At 46.8% G+C, this 26044-nt stretch overlaps 9 protein-coding genes and 1 non-coding gene across 10 annotated transcripts; 2 read left to right on the top strand and 8 right to left on the bottom strand.

The window, feature by feature from the left end:
- Positions 1 to 186: 186 nt before the first annotated feature.
- On the bottom strand, positions 187 to 1425 carry TERG_03446 (uncharacterized protein; the record flags this gene model as incomplete). Its single annotated transcript, XM_003236353.1, has 1 exon — positions 187 to 1425. One exon carries the CDS (start codon positions 1423 to 1425, stop codon positions 187 to 189), a length of 1239 nt encoding a protein of 412 aa, XP_003236401.1.
- A 371-nt stretch (positions 1426 to 1796) lies between these two features.
- Positions 1797 to 3358, bottom strand: TERG_03445 (uncharacterized protein). Its single transcript, XM_047748086.1, has 2 exons — positions 2617 to 3358; positions 1797 to 2547 (listed from the first exon to the last, which is right to left on the bottom strand). The coding sequence occupies exons 1-2, from the start codon at positions 3182 to 3184 to the stop codon at positions 2096 to 2098; spliced, it is 1020 nt and encodes a 339-aa protein (XP_047604060.1). The 5' UTR covers positions 3185 to 3358; the 3' UTR covers positions 1797 to 2095.
- Positions 3359 to 3970: 612 nt separating this feature from the next.
- On the bottom strand, positions 3971 to 5849 carry TERG_03444 (phosphoribosylaminoimidazole carboxylase, ATPase subunit; the record flags this gene model as incomplete). Its single annotated transcript, XM_003236351.2, has 4 exons — positions 3971 to 4176; positions 4228 to 5164; positions 5215 to 5312; positions 5384 to 5849. The coding sequence occupies 4 exons, from the start codon at positions 5847 to 5849 to the stop codon at positions 3971 to 3973; spliced, it is 1707 nt and encodes a 568-aa protein (XP_003236399.1).
- Positions 5850 to 6288: 439 nt separating this feature from the next.
- TERG_03443 (uncharacterized protein) lies at positions 6289 to 7860 on the top strand (the record flags this gene model as incomplete). The annotated part of the gene is made up of 1 exon (XM_003236350.1): positions 6289 to 7860. One exon carries the CDS (start codon positions 6289 to 6291, stop codon positions 7858 to 7860), a length of 1572 nt encoding a protein of 523 aa, XP_003236398.1.
- A 210-nt stretch (positions 7861 to 8070) lies between these two features.
- On the bottom strand, positions 8071 to 8165 carry TERG_10532. Its single transcript has one exon. It is a non-coding gene; the product is annotated as a tRNA-Gln (tRNA).
- Positions 8166 to 8567: 402 nt separating this feature from the next.
- On the top strand, positions 8568 to 9369 carry TERG_03442 (uncharacterized protein; the record flags this gene model as incomplete). Its single annotated transcript, XM_003236349.1, has 3 exons — positions 8568 to 8752; positions 8807 to 9203; positions 9277 to 9369. The coding sequence occupies 3 exons, from the start codon at positions 8568 to 8570 to the stop codon at positions 9367 to 9369; spliced, it is 675 nt and encodes a 224-aa protein (XP_003236397.1).
- Positions 9370 to 9509: 140 nt separating this feature from the next.
- Positions 9510 to 10245, bottom strand: TERG_03441 (uncharacterized protein; the record flags this gene model as incomplete). Its single annotated transcript, XM_047748085.1, has 3 exons — positions 9510 to 10050; positions 10102 to 10152; positions 10217 to 10245. 3 exons carry the CDS (start codon positions 10243 to 10245, stop codon positions 9510 to 9512), a joined length of 621 nt encoding a protein of 206 aa, XP_047604059.1.
- A 1138-nt stretch (positions 10246 to 11383) lies between these two features.
- Positions 11384 to 15422, bottom strand: TERG_12000 (uncharacterized protein; the record flags this gene model as incomplete). The annotated part of the gene is made up of 8 exons (XM_003236347.2): positions 11384 to 11466; positions 11572 to 11628; positions 11695 to 13796; positions 13851 to 13902; positions 13960 to 14523; positions 14577 to 14773; positions 14837 to 14940; positions 15003 to 15422. 8 exons carry the CDS (start codon positions 15420 to 15422, stop codon positions 11384 to 11386), a joined length of 3579 nt encoding a protein of 1192 aa, XP_003236395.2.
- A 631-nt stretch (positions 15423 to 16053) lies between these two features.
- Positions 16054 to 18888, bottom strand: TERG_11999 (uncharacterized protein; the record flags this gene model as incomplete). Its single annotated transcript, XM_047751024.1, has 1 exon — positions 16054 to 18888. The coding sequence occupies one exon, from the start codon at positions 18886 to 18888 to the stop codon at positions 16054 to 16056; it is 2835 nt and encodes a 944-aa protein (XP_047605942.1).
- Positions 18889 to 22778: 3890 nt separating this feature from the next.
- On the bottom strand, positions 22779 to 25969 carry TERG_03439 (uncharacterized protein). The gene has a single exon (XM_047748084.1). It carries the CDS (start codon positions 25728 to 25730, stop codon positions 24510 to 24512), a length of 1221 nt encoding a protein of 406 aa, XP_047604058.1. The 5' UTR covers positions 25731 to 25969; the 3' UTR covers positions 22779 to 24509.
- Between the last annotated feature and the right edge of the window lie 75 nt (positions 25970 to 26044).

Here is a 26044-nt window from a genome sequence, read left to right as displayed (position 1 = left end):
TAACAGACGTATTGTACAAGTTCTAAGAAACCAAGTGAGAAGACCACCACGCCTAGGATACTTTGAGCAAAGCAAAGACTGCATATAAATACTCAGCCAGGAGCTCCAAAAAAAAAAAAAAGGGGGGATTCGTAAACACAGAACCTAGTATTGGAGGAAGAGGCTTGCAGAGAAGAGGAGATTATATTACTCTCCGTATTTCCTCTTTGCTCCGGCTCCGTTGGGAATGCCGTTATGCATCCCCCTCCGTCTGGCAGCCTCTTCATCCGCAGCCTGAGCCTGTCTCCTCTTCCACGCTGCTTTAATAGCGGGCGCGGAGTTGATCAGCTCCTCTTCACTTACCCGATCCTGGATACTCTGAAGCACTTTCTCCACGGTTGAGATATGATTCGCATCTGACTTGTCGTCTCTGAACCGCATGTATCTCCATCTCCCTTGTTCGTCCTGTATGCATTCGACGATGGTATCGTCCAGTGGCTTTTGCAGTGCTTTCATCCCTTCCCATTCCGTCTCAGTGATGTACATGAGTCCGAAATGGCGGTACTCTCCTCTATTATGTAGAACGAAGAGATGACATGTCGGTAGGGCGTCGTAGTCTGGATACACCTCAGTGATACCGTCCGCCTCGTCCTCTGAGTCCGGCTCTATAGAAGGGAACTCCAGCCTTAGACGGAAATCAATGCTGTTTTCCTCGGGAGGTTTCCATTTTAACGTATGCTCGTCCGTTCCGATCTTGTATGGTGTACTGCGGCAGGTAAAGATCAAGCCGTCATTCCCATGTATCTTCTTGACCTTTGGAATGATTTCTCGGAACATCATTTCAATACCGTAGCTGAACTGGGTGGACTTGTCCTCCACGGCGAAAATCCGGTGTTTCTTCTCCTCGGGGAATTTCCTGTACATGGCGTTATACGGCTTAAGCACTTTTTCCTTGAAATATGCCAGCCTCTTGTCCAGCGTACGGTGCATCAGGCTCGTACCATCTAGCACCAAGCAGTCGAATACCAGGTACTTCAGCTGCTCAGTACCGTCCTCGTATGTGTCATTAACCAGCTCGCCGTCCACCAGTGTGTCAACATGGAAGCTCTGGAAGGTATCGTCGTCCGGCATGGGGAAATGTAGGCCTGGTATGAACCTGTACTCGTTCTTGCGATTGATCAGGTAGTGAATCTCCGGCGTATCCGAGTCCGGATCTCCTCGCGCAAAGTACATCAGACATCGTATCCCGTCCGTCTTCTCGCATACGTAATAGTCCTTCTCCTGGAGCTCGCGGATATGATGGGATGCGAAACTGACGGGTTGCGCGCCGGGGAACGATAGCGACGAACGGCCCAGCAGATGGGCCACTTCGCGCCGGAACTGGTCTGCCAGGTGCGGCTCTGCTTTTATCCCGATCGCATCGATGTCAGGAACGGAATTCCCCATGGTCTTTGGGGCAAAGGGATGCGCGGGCGAGGATCGAAGGGAGGATTTGAGGCCAGCGTCTCGCGACGTGGCGTCGAGTAGAGGTGTAGTTCACGGGCGAGCTGGACGGTACGACTACTCTTGGGCTGCTTTGGCGAGATGAGAAGCTCTCGAGAGGCCGTAGGATGCAGGGAGGTCTTGCTTTGCTGCGGTTCGGGGTGTCTGTCCTGTGTGTTTGTGGTGACGAAGGTGTTGGTGACGGTTGAGGTAGCTTGGAAGAAAGATGGCGCAGGCAGCAAAGCTCGTTTTCTTATTTACGCTGGAGTCGCCTTTTTTTTTTTTTTTAATTTTTTTTTTTTTTTTTTTTTTTTTTTTTTTTTTCACTACCAGCAGAACGAAGAGTATTATTAGGCAGAGGTAGATAAGATGATATAGAGTGTTGTTATACTATGGCTACCGAGAGTAGTATTCAGCTATATTGCATTCATGGATATTCATACATCGAGCGTCTCTGGGGGTATCATAAAGCCTTCGTCCAAGAAAAAGTACACCAAAGTCCCAGTAAAGATGAAATATATCCCGTCGCCGTCCAAAGTGCTCCCAGTGATGATAAACCAAACCGATGCAGCCCTAACGCCGGGTAGAAAGAAGGAGAGGTCAAGAATGTAGTCTTGGGGATGGATCGAGTCGGTCAAGACGCTGTCACAGGTTTGGCTGGGACTGCTGCCACTGCTGCTGCGGCAGACTGGGCTGCCCGGTTCTGAACCGCTTGCTGCGAGAGCGAAGACTTCCTCGAGCTGTCCTGGGGCTGTTGTATAGAGCTATCTGTAGGGTTGCCCGCTGCGGAAGACGGAAAGGGAGGGGACTCTGAGCGTGAAAATATGCTGCGGCTCAAAAAGATAGAGTCTCCAGAGAGCAGCCCCCCGCCTACTCCTCCGCCGCCCCCGAGAGCCTGAGAGAACATCTCCTTCATGCGTATCAGGTGGTATTTGCGCTGGGTGGACATGAGCGGGTGAGTGACCAGCGGTTGAGGGCGAGATCGAGCCAGGCCAGCCATGACCGCATCTTTTTCTTCGTCCGAGTCGATGGGGCCGTTGCCGTCGATGTCGTCGTGAATAGGTGCGTTTGCATCGATAGCCGCTTCTACAAAGTAGTTAGCACCATGCCATATATATATATATATATATATATATATAAGTAAAAGACACATACTCTGCTGGCGGGCCTGGTTCTTCTTCTGGTATGCCTGCAGCAGCATGTCATAGGGCAGAGATCGTCCCGGAACAGCTCTCTTTGCGCCCATAGAATGGCTCTTGCAGGTCAGTGACCTTGCACACTGAGCACCGTTCGGAAGAATAACACCACACTGCTTCTCAACGTCGACCGGTCCCTTAGGCTTCGGCACCTTTGGCTTCGGCTCGTCCTTCTTTTTCTTCTTCTTCGGTTCCTTGTCTTCGTCCGCGTCGACTTTCCGCTTCTTCCCCTTCTTCGCATCGTCTCCGGCACTCTTCTTCGCGCTCTTCTGCCCCTTCATAGCAACGACTTCTCCTTCGGCGTCTTCAGTGCCCTCCTTATCCACGGGCTTGTCCTTCGTCAACTTTGCCTCTCGGGCTTCCTTCTTCTTTCGAGCCTTCTCTTGCTTTGCTTTGAGGCATGCGCGTATATGTTCCGCCGCCGCCTGCTTGAGGGCTGGTTTCTTACAGTGCTTGCATATTACGGTCTCGAGCTTAGTTTCTCTTGGTTTGCCGGTGGGAAAGGCTACCATCGTTTGGGCGTCCATCTCGGGTAGGATAGGCGACGACGAGCCCCGGGGATCTTGTTCATCTTTGGAATCTAGCAGTAGTCATTAGAATAAGACCTCATTTCGAGTTGAAGCGTAAGTGATATCAAGGCGATACACGTACTCGGCTCTGCAAGGCCATTCAGCAGCTTCGCGGCGGCCTTCTTCACCTTGACCTTGCCGGACTTGAAGTCCTTCTCTTTAAACTTGTATCCGGAGGCATCGACGAAGCTCGGGTTGGTGCTCGCAGGTAGATTCAGCACTGCATCATAAACTGTCAGTCCTATATCCCTCGCAAGCAGCCGCCGCGATGACGCAGTTGGTGATGAGTCCATACCTTTCGTTCCAGCGCCGTTCGAAGCCATCTTAAATAACAAACTCGCAGAAGCCCGACAGCTTCCGTCGACTATCGTCTTCGTCCCTGTTTCGCTTATATCGAGCTCGATCACAGTCTCGTTTCCTCTTGATATTTCTTCTTCTTGTCGCTCTGCTGTGTCGATTCTGCTTCTTCCTCGATCTTTTTGGTTGGAATTGGAAAGCAGATTGCGTCACGTGAATACATATATTTGTCATCAGGAGGCATAAAAGAGGTAGAAAAGACGGAGAAAGAGATGGAAGATGGTATAAGCCGGTTAGATATAAATCGTATTCGCTGGGGTTTACAGCATATGTTACTACGGAGGGGGATGCCGGCGATACGGAGTAGTTCGTTGAAGTTTTTGTCCATTGTATGAACGATCTGCGTAGTTACATTCAGTTCATAACCATTTGAACTGGTTTAACTAACTATTTCTTTTCCATCTGGTCAAAGTACTTTTCCCATCCAATCTCCCTCATCTTCACTCCCTTGACGTCAAGGTTCTCGGTCTTCGCGGCCTTTGCATACTCTTCGACTTTCTCACGCAGGATCGGGTTGAAAGCACCCAGTATTCTTACTGCAAGAAGAGCAGCGTTTATGCTATTGTTGATTCCAACAGTGGCAACAGGGACACCTGATACATATCAGTATTATTCATCGGTACTGTAGAGAATATTAAACTTACCTCGAGGCATTTGTACGATGCTGTACAGACTGTCAACACCGTCAAGAGCACTACCTTTGACAGGAACACCAATAACAGGCAGAGAGGTATGGGCAGCGGCCATTCCAGGAAGATGAGCGGCGCCACCGGCAGCAGCAATGATTACCTTGATGCCGCGAGATGCAGCTGAGGCCGCATACTCTGCCATATATTCAGGGGTACGGTGAGCAGAGGTAATGTCGACCTCCGGCACGATGCCAAAGTACTCCTGGAGCAGCTTCAACCCGGGAACAAGGGTTTTCAAATCACTATCAGATCCCATGATAACTCCCACTGTTTGCCGGGGCTTTGGTGTGGCTAAAGGTGCAGATGCTGTTGATTTGCCGTTGACATACTCAACCAGCGGTTGGATTATAGCCTCGGCTTCATGCATCGTCGATGCTGTCACAGTTACATGACCCATCTTGCGTCCTGGTCTGGCATTCCCTTTGCTGTACAGGTGGATGCTTGCATTCGGTATCGACAGGGCCCGTCGTGCAATATCCATATGTGAGTCTGGAGCAGACCCACCTAATATATTCAGCATAATCGACGGTTGTCGTAGCTGCAGGCTCTGTGGTGGAATAGGTAGGTCGAGAATGGCCCGTAGATGTGTATCAAATTGCGACAGGCCGCAACCTTCAATTGTGTAGTGTCCCGAATTATGGATCCGGCTGGCTAGTTCACACAGTAACAGCGAGTCATCTTCTAGGAGGAACATCTCGACTCCAAAGACTCCTTTACCCTCGAACGCAGCAACGGCATTTCTGGCTAGCTCCTGAGCCTTTTCATTGATTCTTTCCGAGACGCCCCGAGCCGGTGCATACACAAGCTTACATATAGAGTCTTCTTGGACAGTTTCGACAGTGGGATACGACAGAACAGTATCCTTTGTCTTAACCACAATAACAGCTAGTTCCTATACAATCTTAGCCCGCGTTATAGATAATCAAAAACGGTTCAGCCTACCATCCTGAACTTAGCCCATTTCTCAGCATAGAGGGGTCTGCCTTTCAAAGCTTCCAGAGCAGGAGATATATCTGATTCTCCCTTTACCGTATAATTCCCTAACCACAGTAAGTCAGAAATTAACAATATATATATTGAAGCGGAAACTAAGTATCAAATATCATCCTACCTCTCCCGTCATAAGCACCAGTTTTGGACTTCAACATAAACGGGTATCCAAATTCCTGTCCAACCTTAGCCAATTCCTCAGGCCGATTCTCTCGTATCTCCCTATATTCTGCCTGGGGAATATTGAACTTGGCCAGATGCTCCTTTTGCGCGTATTTATCCTGGATAATCCGGATACTCTTCCAGCTAGGCTCGACCTTGGCCAGGGATTGTACCTCTTCCAGAGCAAAAGTGTCGACATGTTCGATCTCAGCTGTTAGCACATCACTAACCTCAGCCAGCTTACGGACTGCCTCTGGGTTCATGAATGAGCCTGTTACATGGGTATCATGCGCGCTGATCTGCTTTGCTGGTGCCGCCTCCGCGTCGAGTATATTCATCTGGATGTTCAGGCGGTTTGCGGACTCCACCAGCATACGACCGAGCTGGCCGCCACCGAGGACACCAACTCTTGCAGAGTGCACCATTGTCTATGTCTATGAGGACTTCTAAACACTCAAAGCGAACAATTGCTATTGATTGAGTCACACAATGAATTGATCACTTCGTATTTCCTTTTTTTTTTTCTTTACCTTTAGACGTTGAGATTTCATGTCAGTCACGTGATGTGATTTTTCTCTGTAAGTATAAAAATCGTCCTTTTCACGACAACCAAGTTGTAGTTGATAGACTGTGATGATAGACTGGTGAAGCCACCTGCTTTTGGATCGTACTCAAAGGAAAATGGTACGCCATGGGTACTTGCAGGATGATTGAGTCATCTTCGGTCTTGGTGGATCTCCAGCCAGTCAAGCGGCTGAGCCGCTGCAGCCTGGCGTCCCCCCATAACATATAAATAAATGTTAACGGGGAGCATCTGGACTCGGTCATCAAGATTGTTACTTCTGTCTAAAACGCTTGATAAATATGCCTCCAGCGACCATCGACAGCCTTCCATACGAGATAATCAGTTTGGTGCTCTCATATGTACCTGTTGTTGAGTACAACAACATCAAGCTTGCTGGGAGCCGTCATCTTGTTAGAGCTATTCGCGGGTGGGCTTCTCGCATTCCATACCAGAAATACGTTGAACTGCTTCAGCAGCAGGACACAGGAGGTTGTGGATTGCCCAGTGGCACAGTTCGAACTGCACTTGCAATCACCATCGACCAAGGAGATGAATTCATTGTTAGGCGGTACATACACAGATATGGAGGTGCCAAAACCCGACCCGTGAACCGTGAGAACCGGACGTTCGTTTCTGCATTTCATATTGCAGCATTTCATGGTTCCACGGCCATTCTTCGGCTTTTAATGGATAGGAGAAACATTAGATGCCAAAGGACTGGGGCTACAGCTCTTCATATGGCTGCTAAAGGAGGGTCTCTTGAGGCTATCAAGTTGCTGATAGAGAATGGTGCCGATATCAATGCTATTGACTTTGACGAATACACTCCTCTTAGACTAGCGTGGCTAGCAGACGTCCAGGAAGACGTTATGCATTATCTGGAAGAGCAAGGCGGCTGTAGGGATGCCACGGAAGTACTAAAGAAGTACCCCTCTCGAAAGTTTGCAGATCTGGTATGGAGTTGTACGGACGAACCTGCACCGATAGTAAACCTGGGCCCTGACATCATACCATACAGAGATCGGCGCCGAAAGGACGTCATTCGCTCATTTGGTAGATATCTCATCGCAAAACGAAACGAAGGCTCAACACCAAGCCAACAATACCAAAGCCACCTTATGGCCACTGCTGTGGCGCGCCAGATCGATGAAGTGGTCGGGGCCTTGATCGATGATGGATTTCCTGTTGATTCGTGGATCAATTTGACAGGTCAAAACTTGCTGCATAAAGCTATTCTACATGACAATGCAGCATTGGCTGAGTTGCTTGCGAAAAACGGCGTAAACCCTAGCCATGTAGCACTTGGGTTAAGCCCCTTTCATCATGCCGCAACGCTCGGCCACTTACGCTCGCTACAGGGAATGATAGACGCCGGATTTTCTGCGAATATGACAGACCATAATGGCCGCACAGCCCTGCATTGTGCAAGACATGGCTGCGAAAATTTTGTCAGTATCTTGGTCGACAAGAATGGTGCTGATATTGAGGCCAGGGACAACGCTGGTCAAACGCCTCTCCATGCATCTGTTCTCGAGGAGAACGAAACCATTTTTCTTGATCTGCTTGATAGAGGGGCAGATATCAATGCCCGGGATAACAATCAAAATACCCCTCTTATTCTCGCCTGCAAACAAAGGGCCTACATATACTTCCACGAGTTGCTTAGGCGCGGTGCAGATATCACTCTTTTCAATGCTGACGGTCGGAATGCAATGGAAGTATCGTCTACGTTGTCTGTGCTGAAGGATATCATGGAACTTGCCGTTGATCCCCAACTCAGAGTAAAGGCAACAACAGTTCGATATATCCGTCAAACCAAAGTCGATGATGCTGATGATGAGATTCCCCAACATATCAATGATTGCGAATGATGTGATAATGAAAGTTCTGTTTGAATGAGACTTAGCTTCCAGATATCTACACGATCTAGTCAGAATAAACATTTACGATTCCAAGGGGCATAGAAACTTTTATATTTCACTATCAACCTATCTAGGCTGAAGAGAGTACTAAGATATCTAACCGTCTCGTGGATGGCTGAAGGAAGGGAAAAAACAGAGAAGCAGGAAAAAAAAAAATCAAGGTCATACCAGGATTCGAACCAGGGTTACCGGAATGTGAAACTGACTGCGAAGTCATCAGAATCCGATGTGCTAACCAGCTACACTATACGACCGCTTATGGAAGATTCAACTCGCCACTAGGGGTATATGTAGGGACTAGACCTCAGCGAGCACCGGCTGAAATAGTAAAGCCGATATAAAAACCAGAAAAATGCAGCTTTCGGGCTTGCTGAGAGGATTTGCAGCAAGAGGGAAAACGGAGGAAAAAGTGGCAAGATGGAGCGGGTGCTAGTTTATCGAGGCCACCTGGTTTGCTGATGTGATAACTGCACAAAAGTATATATGATTCAACATTACATAATCTAACTAAAGCCGAGGCTAGACTTTAAGGCGGCAAAGCGCAAAAAGGGGGCCCTAGAAGAAAGACGACGAGAGGCAGAGACAACGCAGTTCAAATACTTAAAGATATCACTTCTAAACAAGTTATATATTTTACCGAGATTAAAGCGGTGGCCATGGTCCAACCAACGGAACCCAGTTCTGAAAACCTTACAGAGCGGCAGAAGATGCTCCGGGGAGAGCTGTACACAGCATTCACAGCCGATCTGATAGCAGAGCGGGAGAGAAGCAAAGCTGCCTGTGATAGATTCAATAACGCGGGCGAAGTGACTCGTAGACGCCGTGTGGAGTTATGGAGGGAGTAAGTCAGCTCTTCGTAATAATAAGCATCGCCAAAACGTTTAACGTCTGGTAGTATAGTGTGTGATAAACGTCCTATGCCACCACAAGCTGCCACCCAAGAAGAAGATGATGCCCTCTTTGAGGATGATCCTTGGGTAGAAGCCCCTATACGAACTGATTATGGCTGCAACTTTAAGGTCGGAGAGGGTGCATTTATCAATTTTAACTGTATTGCACTGGATACCTGTCTGATCACCATTGGTGCCAGGACATTGTTTGGGCCTAATGTGAATTTATATGCCGGTAGTCACCCATTAGATCCTGCTGTTAGACGAGGGACGAAGGGACCAGAGTTCGGTAAAGAGATTCATATCGGCGAGGATTGCTGGATAGGTGGAAACGTCACTGTTCTGCCAGGTGTGACCATTGGCGATGGTGCTACTGTCGGCGCTGGAAGCGTGGTGACCAAGGTAAGTACCCTTAAAAATTTTTTATATGTACCTGAAAATTCAAGTGTCTAGTTATGTGCTGACCATAATTCAGGATATCCCGGCCTTTCATGTCGCAGCAGGAAATCCAGCCAGAGTTATCCGCCGAATAGAGACTGACATGGATCCGTCACAAAAAAAAGAATAAATCGACTCAAGAGTAAATTGCTGACACGATCCGTAACTGTTCAGAGTTCTTCTGGGAAGAGATTACCTATAGAATATGCATATTAGATACAAAAGGTGCTAAGGCATGATTCAGACGGTTATATCATTGCAGGTTTGTGTTCAATATATCGGTGGTGGAACGTTGTCTCGTACATAGTCAATTAGGATTCTAGCAGATTGGCACTCCCTGATTCCAATGACACCCAGCCTAGGAATACCTACAGCATCTGCCATCCTCATTTCGGCGTTCTTAGATAGGTAGACTAGTCGAATCCCTTTCGCTCGTTCAAGGTCTGATAATCGCTTGACAGTGAATGAAAGTGACTCAACCAGTGGTATAGGAGCCGTCGACCTGCAGATGAAGACCACTGATAACTTCCTTGATTGTTGGCTTGCTCTGTATTCTTCCTGCACTGCTGGGTTTGTCGTATCATGGTCCGTCTCTCCCAGGGACTCGAGAGATCTCATGGTCGAATTGAACCCGATGGTCAGGTTTTTCAGCACCTCAGGCGCATGAGAAGATGCAGACATATTGCTTGGAGCTTTTGTTTCATCTTTATTTTTGGATGCAGCCTCCTTGCGTAGCTCTAGTTTTTTCCACCTTTTGTATTTTGACGGCTTCGGTTTTTCATCTCTCCATGCTCCAATAGGGTATAATAATCTGCTGAACGAGTAAGCAGTGTCACATTGATAGCACCGGGCACAGACCTACCTGTAAAGGAGATCCTCGATTGTTTCTTGATGTTCGTGAGAGAGCTCTGTTCTTTATACATTATTAGCTTCTGTTAGTGTAACTATCATACTCGATGTCAAGTGAAGATTCTTACGCTGGAGCTGAGGATCGGTATCTACTCATTCCGTACGATGGTACCCGATGGGTTGAGCTGTATCACACTTGAAAGTGTGTTTTCTGCGTCTATATATCGTTCTGGAGTTAACCCAGGTTTTATACGACGGAAGTTATAATTTAATAGTCCTTTTGTAAGAAGTTACTGGTATTAGCAAGCTAGTTAACTATTTTCATGAACTTTCAAACCGAAATATCTTCTGAGATCAGCACAATTACCACTTAACTAACTAGTTAGTTGGCCAACTTGTCGTTCCGCTACACATTTTACCATTATGGGACAAGTATTTGGATCATGACAGTTTATATACAAATTAATGACATTATTACGGTTATTATACAATTGCTATGCATTAAGACTTAGAATTAAACCAATGATAGAACGAGTGTGCGTGAGCATTTATTATTATGAGCAAATGCTTCTAACGGACCCAGCCGGAGGCGCCTCGGCCTTAGAAAGCATTTCTACCCCTTAATAAATGCAACAGTAAAGTAAACAACGCAGACAGAACAACTAAGCCATAAAGCACCGGGGCAAGCGTAAGGACTATTGAAACATTTCCAGGGCTCTGGGCCACTCTGATCTGTCTCTGGATAGAAATAACCTTGAAAACTCGAAAACAAAACTTGACCATGTGAAAATCAACAAGGAAGGCTTTTTCTTCGTGTCATTAATTGATGCTCTCTCCCCCCCTCCCTCTCTCTCTCCTTATATTTTTCCTTTCCTCCCTCCCTTCCGATTTTAACCTGCTTTTCACACGTACAACGGAATGGTGAGGGAAGAAAAACGAAATAACTCCATTATGATGCACCAGAGCGTCCGTCAAGTATCCTGTAGGATGTTGTTCATTCATTGATCTCATTTAATGCGTAGCATAACGTGTGAAACATTCCTTTTATCTCGGTCTCTCTCTCTCTCTCTCTCTTCTTCTTTTTTTTTTCTTTTTCTTTGGGGGAAAGTGTATCGTCAATGTGGTCGTCAAGGGGTCATTGCATAGCAAATAATTTCGTCAATATTCAACCTGAATTTACTGTCAGGATAATTACTGCAGTTGATTTCTTGGGCAGTTTTGGTATTAGGGTGAAACGGAACGTGTTGATCGTAGATCATATAAGGAGAACCCATGCTAACGTGCCGAATAAGCTCCTACGGCGAAGTAGCCAGGCCAATCTCCGAGTCACTGGCGATCACGGAATTATCCTCCCAGGCATCTGAAGGAAAGTCAGGACCTGAATATTGGCAAGACAAAAGCAAAAACAATACAGGTTAATAACAAAACAACGCTTCGGCAACACATAATTCTGAAGTTTAAAGAGCGAGGGCCTCAAGCTTACCGGATCCAACATCCTCTGGCATTTCCACTGTATACTGCTCCAAACTTGCGAGGACAGCTGTTGCATAAGAGTTAGCTTATATCCGCTTTGATTGAAAAGGGATGTAGGAAGGGCTAAACAAACCTCCAGCGCGGTCGATAATAGCTCTGTCACCTTCGATATTTTCCTCATCAAAATACTTTTCAATGCACAATTTAATGACATATTGAATGATTTCAACAGTTGATGCATCTACAACGGTCTGGGTATTTGAGGTAGCGAGGTATGTCGTTTGAAGTTTATCAATGCAGGCTTGTCCCAACTGGCGTCCGGTTTGCTGGTAGAATTGTCGAGTAGTTTCCGTGGCATCATCAAGGTTCTTGAGGAACAGTATTTCTTGCAAATATTCAAACGCTGAGTTTCGGACCAATCGATCGTCATACTGGAGTAATGTTGGAGCCCAATAAGGTGCCATTTCTAACACTAGAGACAAGAAAAATAACTCGTCTTGCTCCAAAATGGCCGCGTTATTAAGCGTTGGAAGTGTTTGGATGAAGGTGATATGATCACGACCACCAGCCTCGTTTATCGAGTCAACTGATTTTGTAGCAAATTCAATGAGACTTCGAACACGGTCAATTTCAGGAACCATGCCACAGAAAAGTAGTGTTATTTCAAGAAATGGACTGGCGAGAGAAGCTGGTTCGACCGCTAGGCCCTCCTCAAGCATGTGTACTATGCTATCCATCAGTCCATCGATGGCTGGAGTCATGCTCAAAAAAGTAGTGAATATTTTCCGTGCTGCATCAACGTTTTCTTGCTGCTCAATGACTTTCTTTAAGAGTGCAAGTTCCCTTTTGTCACCCAACGCCAGAACAAGCTCGCTCTCCGCGTAAGAAAGTGCAAGCTTGCCAGCTTCCGTTCGTCGTGACTGACCGGTTCGTATTGGCTCGGCGACTATGTCAATGTTCTCCAAGAAAATAGCAAGTAGCTCGGTGAGTTTGTAGTGTGAGAATTTTCTTCCTTTCTCTATCAGCCGTACATAAGCGGGATAGACTTCTTTAAGTCTCTTGGAATCATGGCCGTCCAGCCATACCATTTCCAGACATCGTAGAAGGAAGCCATGCTCTACTAATGTTTCAACCTCATACGGTCCAAGGTTGGCAATTTCAACAAGAACTTCAAAATAGTCATCCCAGGCACGGGAGTAGAAGTGAAGTGTGCTCCACATAATCACCATGATTCCCACAACTTTTTCAAGCATATCCATGTATTCTCGATGATATTCACTTTGGAGTTCTCTGTCAGAGTCCGCGTCCCCTAGTCGATCTTGCAGACGGCTTAACGCCGTTACTAGAAGCTTCGAAAAACCAACACGAATGACGCTGTTGGGGCTCTTTGCGATGAGATTCCTCAGAAGCAGCGGTCTTTTACCAGTCCACTGCAAAAGCCAGTATGCAGAGCGAGGGCATTCATCGATAGATCTTTTGATGTCGATAAGAAGGGGTTCAACTTCTGGCAAGTCCTTCGATCTGGCAACGAGCTGTTCTAAAGTATCCAGAGCGACATGCATTGACATTTTTTGAATCTTCGAGGCGATTGCAGTGTTCTCGGTCCGGTTGATTTCTCGTGCTCGATTGAAGAGGCCAACAACGAAGCGTGCATGGTTTGGATCTAAGAGGCAATAAATGCGAATGAACACTTCGTTTTCCAGGGCGATGTGATTTCCTAATTCCAGCGGAAGAGGAATGCGAGCTGGGCAATCGCCAATAGAATCCGCATAAACTACCTTCGCTTTCTCCATACTCGAAACCCGTTGGTAAAAGAGCATGTATGCATTCCACACTTTGCAGCCAAAACGGACATGGCTCAAGCTATGCATATTGTCACCTGTGCCACCAAAACACTGATCTGGAATTTTAGCAGGATCGAATCTTGTCACGTCGGAGTCATTGAATTCCACCCAGGAGTTATTTGGCCCAGGCGATGGCCTTTCCTTGATGTAGGAATAGTAGTGTCCTGATTCAGCTGTGCCACTGTGAACCAGAACTCCGACGAGTTCAAACATATCAGGTTCGATAGGTGCATCAGGGTTGCTAAGATAATCGATGGTGAAAGGAGACATATCTATTCGCTCAGGGAAGTGGAACTCGTCGTTGATCTTACTCCTCATCATTGAAATGACATCAAAGTCGAATCTCTTCAAGTGGAATATGAGGTTATCTGGTATATCTTTCAAACACGCCCTTTTGTAGGTTAGTATTATAGTCTGATGTTGTTTATAATAAGAAATAGTTTACCTTTTAACTGCATCTACGTGTTTTCCGCAGGAGGTACAAGAATACTTGTTATCTGTAACATGATATCAGTGACAATGACCAACAGGACCATAACATGAGCAAAACCTACCTCCTTGCATAATCTCTCCTTCGACATATGCCCTTAAGCTATCCTCAAGGCCGGGTTTGCCTTTGATATCACATTGAATGGCGGAGAACGGCTCCAGGCGCTCAGAAATGTGCTCGCACTCCTTGGACTTGATTTGTTGTACAAGCTGACCGCCATAGAAAGATCGAAATTTTTTCTTATCCTCAGCGGAGCGTATTTGGCTTTCCCATCGATCAAAAAGTAGGTTATAGAATTCGTCGACATCCATCTGAATGTTGATATCAATTGGCTCGTTGTCATACGTTCGAATAGTATCCACAGCATTCTGGGGATCGACACTCTTCTGCCATGTGTCTTGAAGGTATGCAAACACTTTCTTTGTCTCAGTAAGAACTGCTTGGGTGGGATCGTCTTCTGAAGTTTCGACTTCCAGGATGAATTTGCGGAAGTCTAGATTCATAAATAATTGGGTGAATAAGGAATTGAGATAGCACGTGTTGGAGAGGTTGCGGAGGCCAGCATATCCTTCCGCGGAGCGAATTGTTTTCGAACGATCAAATATCCACGTAGGATCATATGTGTAGTCTAGGATGCTGATTAGTATATGAGAACGATTTCAAGGTATGAGAAAGACGTACCATAAGGAATTATGTCTTCGAGCAGTTCGAACATCTCTGCGCAGTTATTCGTACTCCGACAAAGAAGAAGAATGATGCTATAGATCTCCTGGCGAGTGGTAGTGTTCATGATGGGAATACCTGGTTGGATCTTATCATCCTGAGTATCAGATAGGTTGGGGAAGAGGAGAGTGATGAACAAATTCGCCATAAGGTTGCTAGTAATGGTCAAACAAGTTAACGATTGGATGTAAAAGAAAAGAGAAATCCGAATGTCTTACGTAGTACCAGCATCAATGTTCTCTGAAATAGCGAGCTCGATGCACATCTTTAGGAGATAAGCAAAGCCCAAGACAACATGATCAACACGTTCACGACCAACAAACTACATAGGAATTATCAGTTATACACTTCATAGTGAACGGGGTTGGGTAGACAGTTACTTACCTCTGTGCCATTGTGGCTCAAAAGGATATTTCCCCAGTCCTGCACATATTGCTTATATGGGATCTCTGTCGTAGGGAGCATGGCAACAGTATGGAAAGTCACCAAGGCAACCTCGAAGAACTCCTGTGCAAGCTGGGGATGCTCGACAGCCCGAGGCAAAAGTAATGAAATGGCTTGCCAAAAACACTTCACCATATCTGCACCAGTGACAGTCGCGAGATTGCCAGTTAGAATGGCGTTCTTTGAGACTGTGTTTGACCAGTAACCTTTTTGGAGTGGTGATTCGCCGCAGAGACAGAAAATAATCTCTGCAATATCCTTCCGGATACCTGGTCGAGGCTCGGAGAGTAGTAAGCTGTATATGAGATCTGGCATTTGCGTGTAATCCTTCAATGCAGCCCATATATGGTCGTCGTTCATGGAAGCTTCGATGAGTGTTGCGAAGGAGCTTGAGATAAGTCGCTGTAACGTTGGTTCGTTGAGCGGGATAGAGGAATCATTGCGATCCAGTGTAAGCAAGGAAAGAATTAGGGAGATTAAACCGGACGGGTTCGTGAACAGATGCTGTGATGAATCTGATGTTGATTTTGCAAATGCTATATAAAATGTCAGCCAAAAAGTTCGGAAATCTTATCGAACAAACTTTGGGAGCTTGCCTTTCAAAGCCACAAGCAGACAGTTCACGAAGCTGCATGCAATGTTGAGTTTCAAAGCATTCTCGCGCAGGAGCTCAGAAATTCCAGGCTTCATCAGAATAGTATCAATGTTCTTAATAACATGGGAAATAAAACCTTTATCGCGGTTTAGCTGGTAACCATATGTTAGCAAAGATCTAGACGAGAGTTTAAATCACTAGAAATGGGTGCAATATCATACGCTCATGCTCTCTTCCCGCATACACACAATTAGACAATTGAGGATGTAAAGGAGTTTATATGGCTTTTCAATAGGGAACATATCCGATTCACCTATCTCAGGAGATCGGACAAAATCACGAACTGCCTGCTGTGGAGGAAATAGAACAAGGAAGTCGAATATCTATAAAGAGACGTTAGTTACCATTTTCATTCCCACAAGTAGGGTCAATATTAAATTCATTGCTCACCTCCTTTGAAAACCTTTCGTCCAAGCTCAACAGGTCATAGAGGTCATTGAAATGTTTCAACACTTCTGAATCAACAAGTGTCAAACTCTGACGCCTCCCGCCAAACGAAGCCTCATACGCATCTGAATCTTTCCTGACAATAAGCAAGCCTGCAGTCGCGAGTTTCAGATCTCGAATCGTCTGGTTTGCGTTCCCACCACGTAAATCTAGTCTTTGTCCACCGCTGATGGTAGTGAATTTAGAAAAACCGGTAACATGAGCTATTTTATCCGCGAGTTCGGAGGCAGTTGATAAGTCTCCGATGGTAAATGTGCGAATGCGAGATTGTGAACCCGTACTAAACGCCTGATAAGATATGTCTATAGATTCTCCCCTTATTGGCTCTGGATTGAGCGGCATACACGGTGGTGAGCCTTGAGGAGGAGTGTAGTGGGGTCTTGTACGGAGGCCTTGGAGAAGTTGGCGGAGAAAAAGAAGGGAGCGGGCAAAGCGTAGCTCCTCGGCGCGGACTTCCTTATCAGATGGGACTATGACCATAGGTTCGTCTTCGCCGCTTGTGGTTCCATCCATGAATGTTTTTAGTTTGGTGGCTGCAGCTGCAAGTTGGGCTACGCAGCGATCGACGAGGGATACATGCGTTGCTTCAGCAGATGACGGGCTGCTTCCTTTGATTATGGAATGGTCCAAGTATGTATCTATAGCAAAGTTGATAGCATTGATGCCGATTGTTGGATTGGGTGCTGCTAGAATAAAGTGCCAGATCCTGTCCATTCCGGGAATAGTGATTACTTCTCCATCACTAGAGGCGGGTTGGTGATGGAATTTAACATCGTAATTCACTGTTTGCTTTGCAAACGAGAGCACAGACTCTGTGATGTCCTCTGGCAGGATGCGGGGAAGATAATCGTTCATAAACGTTTCCAGGAATGCGTTTCGTTTCAGGCATCGGGAGGCAGATTTGGACAAAATTTCCCACATGTAATTTCGGTTCTGCTCACTTATTACCTTCGATGTAAATACTTTATCCCACAGAATATCAATTAGCTCAGGAGAAATTGTCTCCGGCACTTTGTCGATAATGCGATGGACTAGGTTCAGTCGCGGTACGATGGCGTTGCATAGCTGCTCATCCTCTCCACCGGCTGCCGGTGCCGTAGCTGCATGTGCGAGTTCCGTAATGATGAGGCGGGTGAAGTCGAGGTCTAGAGCTAGACGCCGAATATCCTGGGTATCAAATGTTGGGATTAGGGCATTAAGAGCATGGATACTCCCGAGAGCGAACTCGTTCATATCAGAAACATCCTGGATACATTGCTGATAAAGTTCGGTCTTATCTGATTCGCGTATACCAAGGCTAACAAACTGAGAAAGTTGTTTACTAGCGAATCTCTGGATTTGAGACCTCTGCTCAAGAGGTAGTTCGTTAGAGGACAGTGCTCCTCGAATCAACCTGACACATAGGCGGATGGGCATGATGTCGACGTGTGGGAAATGTCCGAGCTCCTGGTGACGTAAAGATTCCCCATGCTTACTCCTTACAGCGTTCAGCAGCATGTCACAGAATTCAATCATGCGAACGTCGAAGCGTTGTAGGGGTAACTCTATGAGCTTGCTGCAGATGTAAATAAGTGGCTCGGACTCGTGGTGCATACTGAAGGTAGACGAAAGCATGGCAAGGACTTCGGATACGGTTCTGGGGTCGTGGCTCTCGCTGACAGTCTTCCATATGATATCTGTATCTTCATTAGTATATGTCGAAGTTACGACAAGGAAACCGACAATGTTGCTGCCACGGCTAATCAGTTGAGGATGCGATTCGACGCCAACGACATAATCGACAATCTTATGCTCGCGCAAAAAATTGACCAGGTATTTGGTTGTTGCATGGTTAAGCGCACCAGGCACATTTTGAATATGCTGAGACCAGAAGTTTACCAGGTCACCTTGGATAGACTCCATGCCATAGACTCGCAATTCCATGCGGCCACTCATGATATGCTTCTTAAGTATAGTGAATTTCCAACCTAAGCTGACAATGTGGGCAAATTCAAGGGAGTTAACGCCATCTGGGACATTGAGTTCCAGGTCCTTGCCAAGAGCTGTAGCTGACTCTTCATCGAAGCTACAAAGGATCCGGAACGAATTGCCCATAGTACGGATGATTGTCTCGCTGGTGTCACTAGAGAGACAGGATGAGGATTTTTCTATCAGAGATCGGTATACAGGCTCACAAAACCTGAGTAATACATAAATCTGTGTAATCACTTCCTTCGGGTTATGGAGGCCATAATCGGGTTGGTATCTTCTCCCGACGAAGGAGTCTAGGACGTTATGGGCGACAGTGAGAGCCGAAGTAAATAGGGAGGTGAGAATAGGTGATTTGGCAAGGAAAGGCGAAACGGCCCTCATGAAATTAGTGAGCACAAGTCCGTCGTTGACCTGTTGACCAGCAACGCAGTCATTAAGATGGCTGACCAAGTCTATGATCTCAGAACCGTAATCACGCTCCATTGCAGTATATAGGGGAATTTTGCGAAGTTGAAGCATCGAGGCAAGAGGCATCCAGTAAGTCCTTGATATTGGGTCATATTGAGTAGCCCTGTCATCTGGGGATTGTGATAGCTGCTGTGCATCGAGAGAGATGACGTGCATTGCGATATCGACATAGCTGGAGAGAAATTGCTCAACGGGTGACATAGGACTTTCTCCTCTCCCTGCCACAAACTCCGTTCTACATAGCCGAGTTAGCATGGTAATTAGTAAGAGAGAATAAGAAAGCATATCTTACGTCCGCCTCAGGAGGCCTTCAATAATAGAAGGAACCTCTTCCCAAAAATCACGGTCCTCAATAAATGCTTGATATGTGAGAACGCTGATAGTCTCACTGCACAAATCAAACCAAGACCTGAGGGCATCAAACACATTAAGATCACGTATCGTTCCTATGAATGCACAAGTCAGTCTTTACTGCAAAGCAAATAAAAATATAAAGGCCGCACTGACCTCTCTCCATAGCAGCTTTCATATCCAAGACACACTCGCGGATATTATATGCTGCTCTGAAATTTGGGAACGCCTCTGCAAGGGAGGTTTCTTCATGAATCTGGACAACTTCAGGCTCCCTTGGAGCCCGTAGGGCATCGTCTAATGGTCTCCAACTCGTAGTAGAGGGATCCTGGTCCATATCTTCTGGGTCCGCAACCTCGATCTCGACGCTTGCAGCAGAAGAAGGCGAATCAGGAATGACGATGGTAGTTCGTTCCATGGGTATACTAGAGTGGATATCATTGTGCACCGTTGGGTTAGAGTTGTTTTGGAATACAACCGACTCGCCGTCCAACTGTAAAATAGGATCAAGCTCAGGTTTTGAGACATTATTGCCGCTCTCTATGGCGGGATCTTGCTTTTCCGTTGATGAGGCTGTGGCTTCCCCGTCTTCGGGTGTGGCTTGAGATTGTGCTGTTTCCAAACTAGGAGACTTCATATTAATGGTAACTCGACTTGATGGACGAGGAGGGACGACAGGACTGCCATTCATTGATTTTTGGGTGCTAGCTGCGGGTAGAGGAGTGATCGGCATTCCGACTTGATCCTCGCCGGCTGTTGGAGGTCCACCATGCACGCTACGTCCATCCGGAGTTCCCACCGCAACTTCTTTTATAGTACCTGGAGTATTGTCAACTTGATCCTGGGGTGTTTGCAGGTCCTGCTGGTTATCCTGTGTATCTTCACTGGTCTCGGCCGGAGTCGTAGGTGTAGTCATCGATGCAGAGTCATGCGTGCAATTGGCACCACTGCCGCTATCAAGCCGGGGACGTTTGCGCGTGGACTCCGAGTTTAGTTCTTCCATGAGTTCGCTGCAGCCGGTTGGCGACGACGACTGGACAGGTGACGAGGGCGAGTCGGAAGTATGGATACCTGCTGGAGAACAGACGACTGGATTGTTTGTGTCGATCGACTGTGGCTGCGGGCTGACGCAGGTGCCAGGGCCGGTACCACTGCTGATGCTCGCGGCGGTGATGTTGCTAGAGTGCTCTAGCGGGGTAGGGCCCATGACATTTTCCGGTATGGCAGCTGTCTGTTGTTTGCTTCGTAAGGAGAGCCTCAAAGGGATATCTCTAGCTGGTAGGCGCTTGAAGTGAGGATTGGGGGAAGCTCTGGGGGGTCGCTGGTTGTTAGGCTGGGGAGAGCTTTAGGTTTGGCTTCGGAGCCGCAGGGATCGGTCGAAGCACCACGGCGGCGAGCTGGTCGAAGGAGTTCTGCAGATGAAGCAGTCAGCTAGAGGTACGTAGCGGCAGCAGAAGAGCAGTTGTATCAGGCCGTCTTTCGGCAGCACTGGTGGCTGGTGATGGATGGTTGGCGGTTGCGGCTGGGACTGAGGTTGTGGTTGTTGGTGTTGTTGTAGAAGTCGACAGGCAGCAGCTGGCAGGCAGCTGGACCAAGAAGGCCTGCCGGCGCCGTGCAGGAGGGAGGTCAACACTCACACTGAGCTTTCTGCAGCACTGTCTGTGTCGTTTTCTGCACTGTTGGTGTCTCCCCAGGCGCAAACTCCATCCCATCAAGATGTCGGTTTCTTCTCTGCTCTGCCTGTCTTTCTTCCGCCGTTGCTTCGCTTTCTTATCGATGACTCCATCACAAACACAAAAAAGAAAGAGGCGGTAATTGTGGTATCGGCTGTACGCACCTGTCGCTGCTTTAGCGCTTTTCCATTGGCCAATCTGCCAGAGCTTGCGTATTTATCGCTTCTCATTGGCTGTCTTTTACTCGGTCGCTGACGTAACAGCACACAACGGCCAAAATTACTGTATTTCCATACAGATGTTTCGATGACTAAGCAGCTGACAGCGTAAGTTTGGGGGAAAAATGACCAATAAATCAAACAAAAAATCACAACGTTTGACTCTTTTACTCCAGTCGATGGACGCTGATGATGTTGATTCTTTTTAGTTGGCTTGTTGAGCGAAGAAAAGACGCGGGCAGCGTGTTTGAAGCCGTCTGCGCAGCGTAAAGTCGATGTGGAGCCAGCGAGCTAGCTTTGGCTTGCTGCTGTGTCCTCCACTCAACTCCATCATATATATCCAAGAGATACCAAATAGCTACCCCCAAAGATGAGCTATGCAAGACAAGAAGAGGTGCTGTTAGGATGCTATCAGTATGGTTTTATTACTGGCTAAACCCTTAGCCGATGTCGTCAACCTCTTGATCGGTTCAATTCAGGCATGCATCGTCTTAGACAACTGCACCACGGAACGAAACAGCAGAAGTCCTTAGCATGGGATTGCCTACTGTTACGTAGGAACTCTGCCTTTGGATATATTGTTTGCCTAGCAAATGGGATACTCTGTGGTAATTTCATTGTGCTACCCCTATTATGGATTTTGATCTCTTATTGATCAACTACCGAATTTTTTTTCGTGCATGGTGAGACAACAAAAGGGGGATTCCGAATGATTGGAAGATGATATACCTGGATATCTAGTGAAAACGAGAGAGGGTGTCACAGCAAGTCATCTGATTGATTATATGAGGTCAAGCTGCTGGGAAATGAACATATTGGGTTATTAATACCCATTATTCACAGGCTCAAGCTTACAACATCCCAACAGTAAATATCCTCGTGTGAATTCTCGAAAAACCATAGGCGGTTTATCTCCCGGCTTATTCCGAGATACGAAATAGCGACAATTGCAAAACAGGGTTAGATATTTCCAGCGCATCTTCCAATCCATCACACGCCGGCGGAGCTTCGGAGAGTCTTCACTGCAACACCTCCGTTCAACTGTATACTTCATATGACAGATGAGACCACTCCGCCTTTCAGCTGAAGACAATACCACATCTATATTTCATCCGGCAAATAGATACGGACATCTTGGGTGTTTCCGTGTTCTGCTTCATGCAAGGTGACATTTATGGAATGTATTCGACTTTTTATTTCTCATACCCTGGCTTCATCCTTGATACCAATCGGCTTGGGTAACAGCCTGGTACAGCCAGCCACACATATATTTATATATGAATAAAACAACACTTCTAGACGATGGTGGAGTCCCTTGTTTAACAATGGACCCGTATGCTCCTGCAAATAGTCTGACTAGCTTTCAACCCGCATAGACCTCACATGTGCCCGCCGGACAAAGGGAGCCGGAGGCACATAGCTACACAATGACCTAATACAACCTCGTGCGGGTACAAGAATAACGATCTGTACTTCTTCTTGATGCCGCAGGTAATCCATTAGACAGCGCCGTTGTCACCTCAATTCTTCGTAACGGTCTCTTTGTATGCACCCCATACGCCGGATAGACTACCCACCTCCCTCCGTCCGCCCTTTTCTGCGAGTGCTAGTGCAGTCATCTACACCAAGGTCAACAGCATTATACCCGGCATCCAGGGCAATGATACCCATTTTTCCCTTGTTGATCTTGACGCGGGCAGACACCGTATTTTACCTGCTCCCGAAATTGTTGAAAACTCACCCATCCCCAACTGCTTGGCTCGTCTTGGACTTGACCCTCTTTATATCCATCAGACCCGCTTTTGCATCCGGCCATCAACCCTTTTTTGAAGCTCTTGTTGTCGGGGTCATCGGGTCGATCTTAATATATTCTTATTCAATTGAATCTCCAAACCTATTCTCGGCACAATCCACAGTGAAGTCTGGTCCTTATGTCGCCTCCCGGTCAGGGCTACTGTGGCAAGCTCGGTGTCTTATGAAGAGCCCTGATCGTTGTTATCAGAGGTCGGCAGCGAGTATCTCATTATCTGGCTTTTCTTTGACATCGATCAGGCATTACTTACCTTCATTCTTGGTAGCAAGAGTCCTTCCACTGTTCAGAACAGCTAGATTTGATCTGGTACACTCCAGCACTATATTGGAATATCCTTGAAATAATTTGTGTCTATCGCGATATTTACACCTGAGCTTGCAGATCTATATGAATTCTTCTGTACGCTTAACACCATATATTTCCCCCGTGAGACACAGAGTTGAGTGCCAATGCATATACTCCTGCCAATACATATCGGCATTCTCATCATCCCGACAGTGCAGAACAATAACCGATGCGGTTGTCCAAGATAGTCGAGTCTGAGTTGGCTATACGAGAGCTTGATGCCCGTACGGCAATGCCAACTTTCCCCCGGGCGGCTATACAGGATACTGAGTGATCTCTGCAGGGCGCATTCACTATTTATTTTGCAAATTTAAGCTTATGCAGCTGCGAGATAACAGACTAGATACAGCAGAATTATCAAAATGGTTAGAATGATACTACGCTTGTTAATAATTTTGCAACCCCCAATGATCGACGTCACGAACAGAGACAATACCCGCTTTTACCGCCGCCACAGGAGAATGATGTTCACGACAAGAACGAACATCACTATCTAGTCTCAGCGAACAGAATCGACTTATGAATTTCACGGGATTTCACGCCCCATCCCCTTTCTCCTGACTAGACTCTTTCCCCCCTAAATCATCCGAGAGAAGAGACGCTGGTATAAGAATTTACCTCTTAGTGGAACTGGGGTATTCTATTCAAGCACTACGAGGCATACAACTATCATGCATGCCTAGAATTGTCTAGCTGGCAAATCGCGGGTATATCCCACGGTCCCTAAACGCTGAAACGAATACATAGTGGTTTCATCGCGATTTCCCGGCCACGATTCACGAGTATTTCCTTTGCTTTTTTGCTACGAGTCAGTCAGACTACTTTCTTTACCCCTGAAAGTAATCGACATCGGCAGACGCAAAGGCGGAAGCTAACAACGACCCTGCGTGTGCGGCTCTTCGACTCTAGGGATATCAAAAACGTCAATTTTCCGACTACAAATCGCAGCAAGATCGCGGGTGAGCTAGTTAACCACCATACATCAGAAACGGAACATTCAGTTTTCTTTTCTAGGGTTAGGTTAGATACCAACGGGGGCTTCAGGAACATGAGAACACAACAAAGCATCCACTCTAAGCCCTTAAGTGGTATGACAGCATACAAGCTCCACAGCTTCTGGGCATGCGTCGAAGCTGCAGTTGAGAGTCAAATGTCAGGGAGAAATGGCTGAGCCACCAGGAATAAAAAGGATCCAATCGGATCCATCGGTCGTCAGCATATGCTGAGGATGGGAACAACAGCGGAACAGATCAGCGACGATCGTTCAAGGATTACACTCATTCCAGCGGCGAAAGGGGCTGTAAGTAAATTGTCACATTTTTGATTTCTTTTTTTTTTCCCTCTTCCTTTTGACCTTCGAAGAACCGAACCGCCTAACGGATAAATTAAATGTTAACTTACGATAGTTACGAAGATCAACCAAAGGATCGAATGTCTAGATCTTTGTCCATTCTTCCAAGAAAGTATTCGTCAGCTCTAACTAGATAATTTTTACACCTTGATCAATCACTGGTTTTTCCTGGGATCCAGCATGAGAACCTCCACCATCGCCTCCAGCGAGACGTTGCCTCCTGTAACGACCACTACCAGCCTCAGCTTGCCATGCTCTGCATTATTGGCTAGTCGTCCCAGCTCTGCCTTGCACTCTTCGGAAAACAGCAAGGCGGCTAGGGGGACTACTCCAGAAGTCTCGGCGAGTGTCTTTGTCTCAGCAACGAAAAACTTAAGTGCTTGTCGGATTTGCTCGTCGTTGACACCAAAGACATCTCTGACATATGTCTTGTTGCTGACGACGGGCCAAGCTCTGGGTGCAACGCAGGATCGCAGCCCATCCGCAATAGTGTTGACTGAGGAGTCCACCATCTCCCTTCTTTTCCCACTCTTCCTGCCAGCCAAAAGATCGGCCGACCCCTTTGCAGGTTCGGTGCCATACACATTAACGCCATGTGGCTGGCAGTAAACGGCTGTTCCTGCAAGCAGCGCGGCACCCGATGTGGGGACAAGAATGGCATCGGGCTTAGTGGCACCGAAGTTCTCTTGCTTCTGCATTTGGTCAATGATTTCAATGCTCACAGAGCCATGACCTCGAATGATATCGTAATCGTCGGCTGGTGCTAGCACAGATGTACCAAGCGATTCTGCAAAAGCTTCGGCAGTGCGCATGCACTCTGTCACTGAATTCCCTGAGAGATGAACCTGTACTCCTTGGGACTCTGCAAGGTAGACTTTGGTTTTGGATGCTGTCGGAGGCATGAATGCGTGCACTGGTATTTGGATGCCACGCATGCGGCTTAGGAGAGAGGCTGCATATCCACTAGCAAAGGCATGGTTTCCTACTCCGTACGAGCCGATGTTAATATTACTTCTAGCTGAAATTCTTAAGCAATCTGAGGGGCATACTAGAAGGGTTTGAAACTTACCCGTACTGAACACCACAATTCCCCTTTTAAGCTTCTCATCGGACATTCGCGATAAGCAGCACATGAGACCACGAATCTTGAAAGAATTTGTGTGCTGCAGGTTCTCGAGCTTGAAATATAGCTCAATCGAAACGTTTGGGACGGCATCGCTAATTCGGGTGTTGAGGAATTTTGCTAAGGCAGAATTGGATTCAACTTTATGAAGCGGCGTGCAATCAACGAAGTCATGAATCTCCTGGTAGGCATGAATGACCTCCTCTGGAGTATAATTGACTCCCGTGATGGGAGTAGTTTCGACAGCGGGCATATCTAGCTAACCGTCTGTTAGTATCCTCAACCCACGAGTAGATGCTCATGTGGGAGCTCCCGGGCGAAGGGGGTGGTTACCAAATGCTGAAATGCACAACCTACTACGAAATGCCTCCTCTGAATGTGTCAATGAGCTGTGGTATGCTCTTTCTGTAATAAACTGTGAGTTTTAGATATCTGAGAATTCACATCTATGGAAATATATATATATGTATATGTATATATGTATTCTATAGATATTTGTCTGACATCTGTCACATCTGCACTGGCTCGCGCCATTTCGGCCTAATCCTGTCCACTACTTGGCACACG

Source organism: Trichophyton rubrum, assembly GCF_000151425.1.
Source record: "Trichophyton rubrum CBS 118892 genomic scaffold supercont2.3, whole genome shotgun sequence".
Classification (NCBI taxonomy): Eukaryota; Fungi; Ascomycota; class Eurotiomycetes; order Onygenales; family Arthrodermataceae; genus Trichophyton; species Trichophyton rubrum.
The sequence above is the reverse complement of the archived record's forward strand: the minus strand, read 5'-3'. Positions and strand labels throughout refer to the sequence as shown.

Coding starts and splice junctions, on each gene's coding strand:
- TERG_03445 (XM_047748086.1), bottom strand. CDS start 3,184: ATGGACGCCCAAACGATGGTAGCCTTTCCCACCGGCAAACCAAGAGAA. Junction 2,548..2,616: donor GAACCAGGCCCGCCAGCAGA/GTATGTGTCTTT, acceptor ACTACTTTGTAG/AAGCGGCTATCGATGCAAAC.
- TERG_03439 (XM_047748084.1), bottom strand. CDS start 25,730: ATGCCCGCTGTCGAAACTACTCCCATCACGGGAGTCAATTATACTCCA.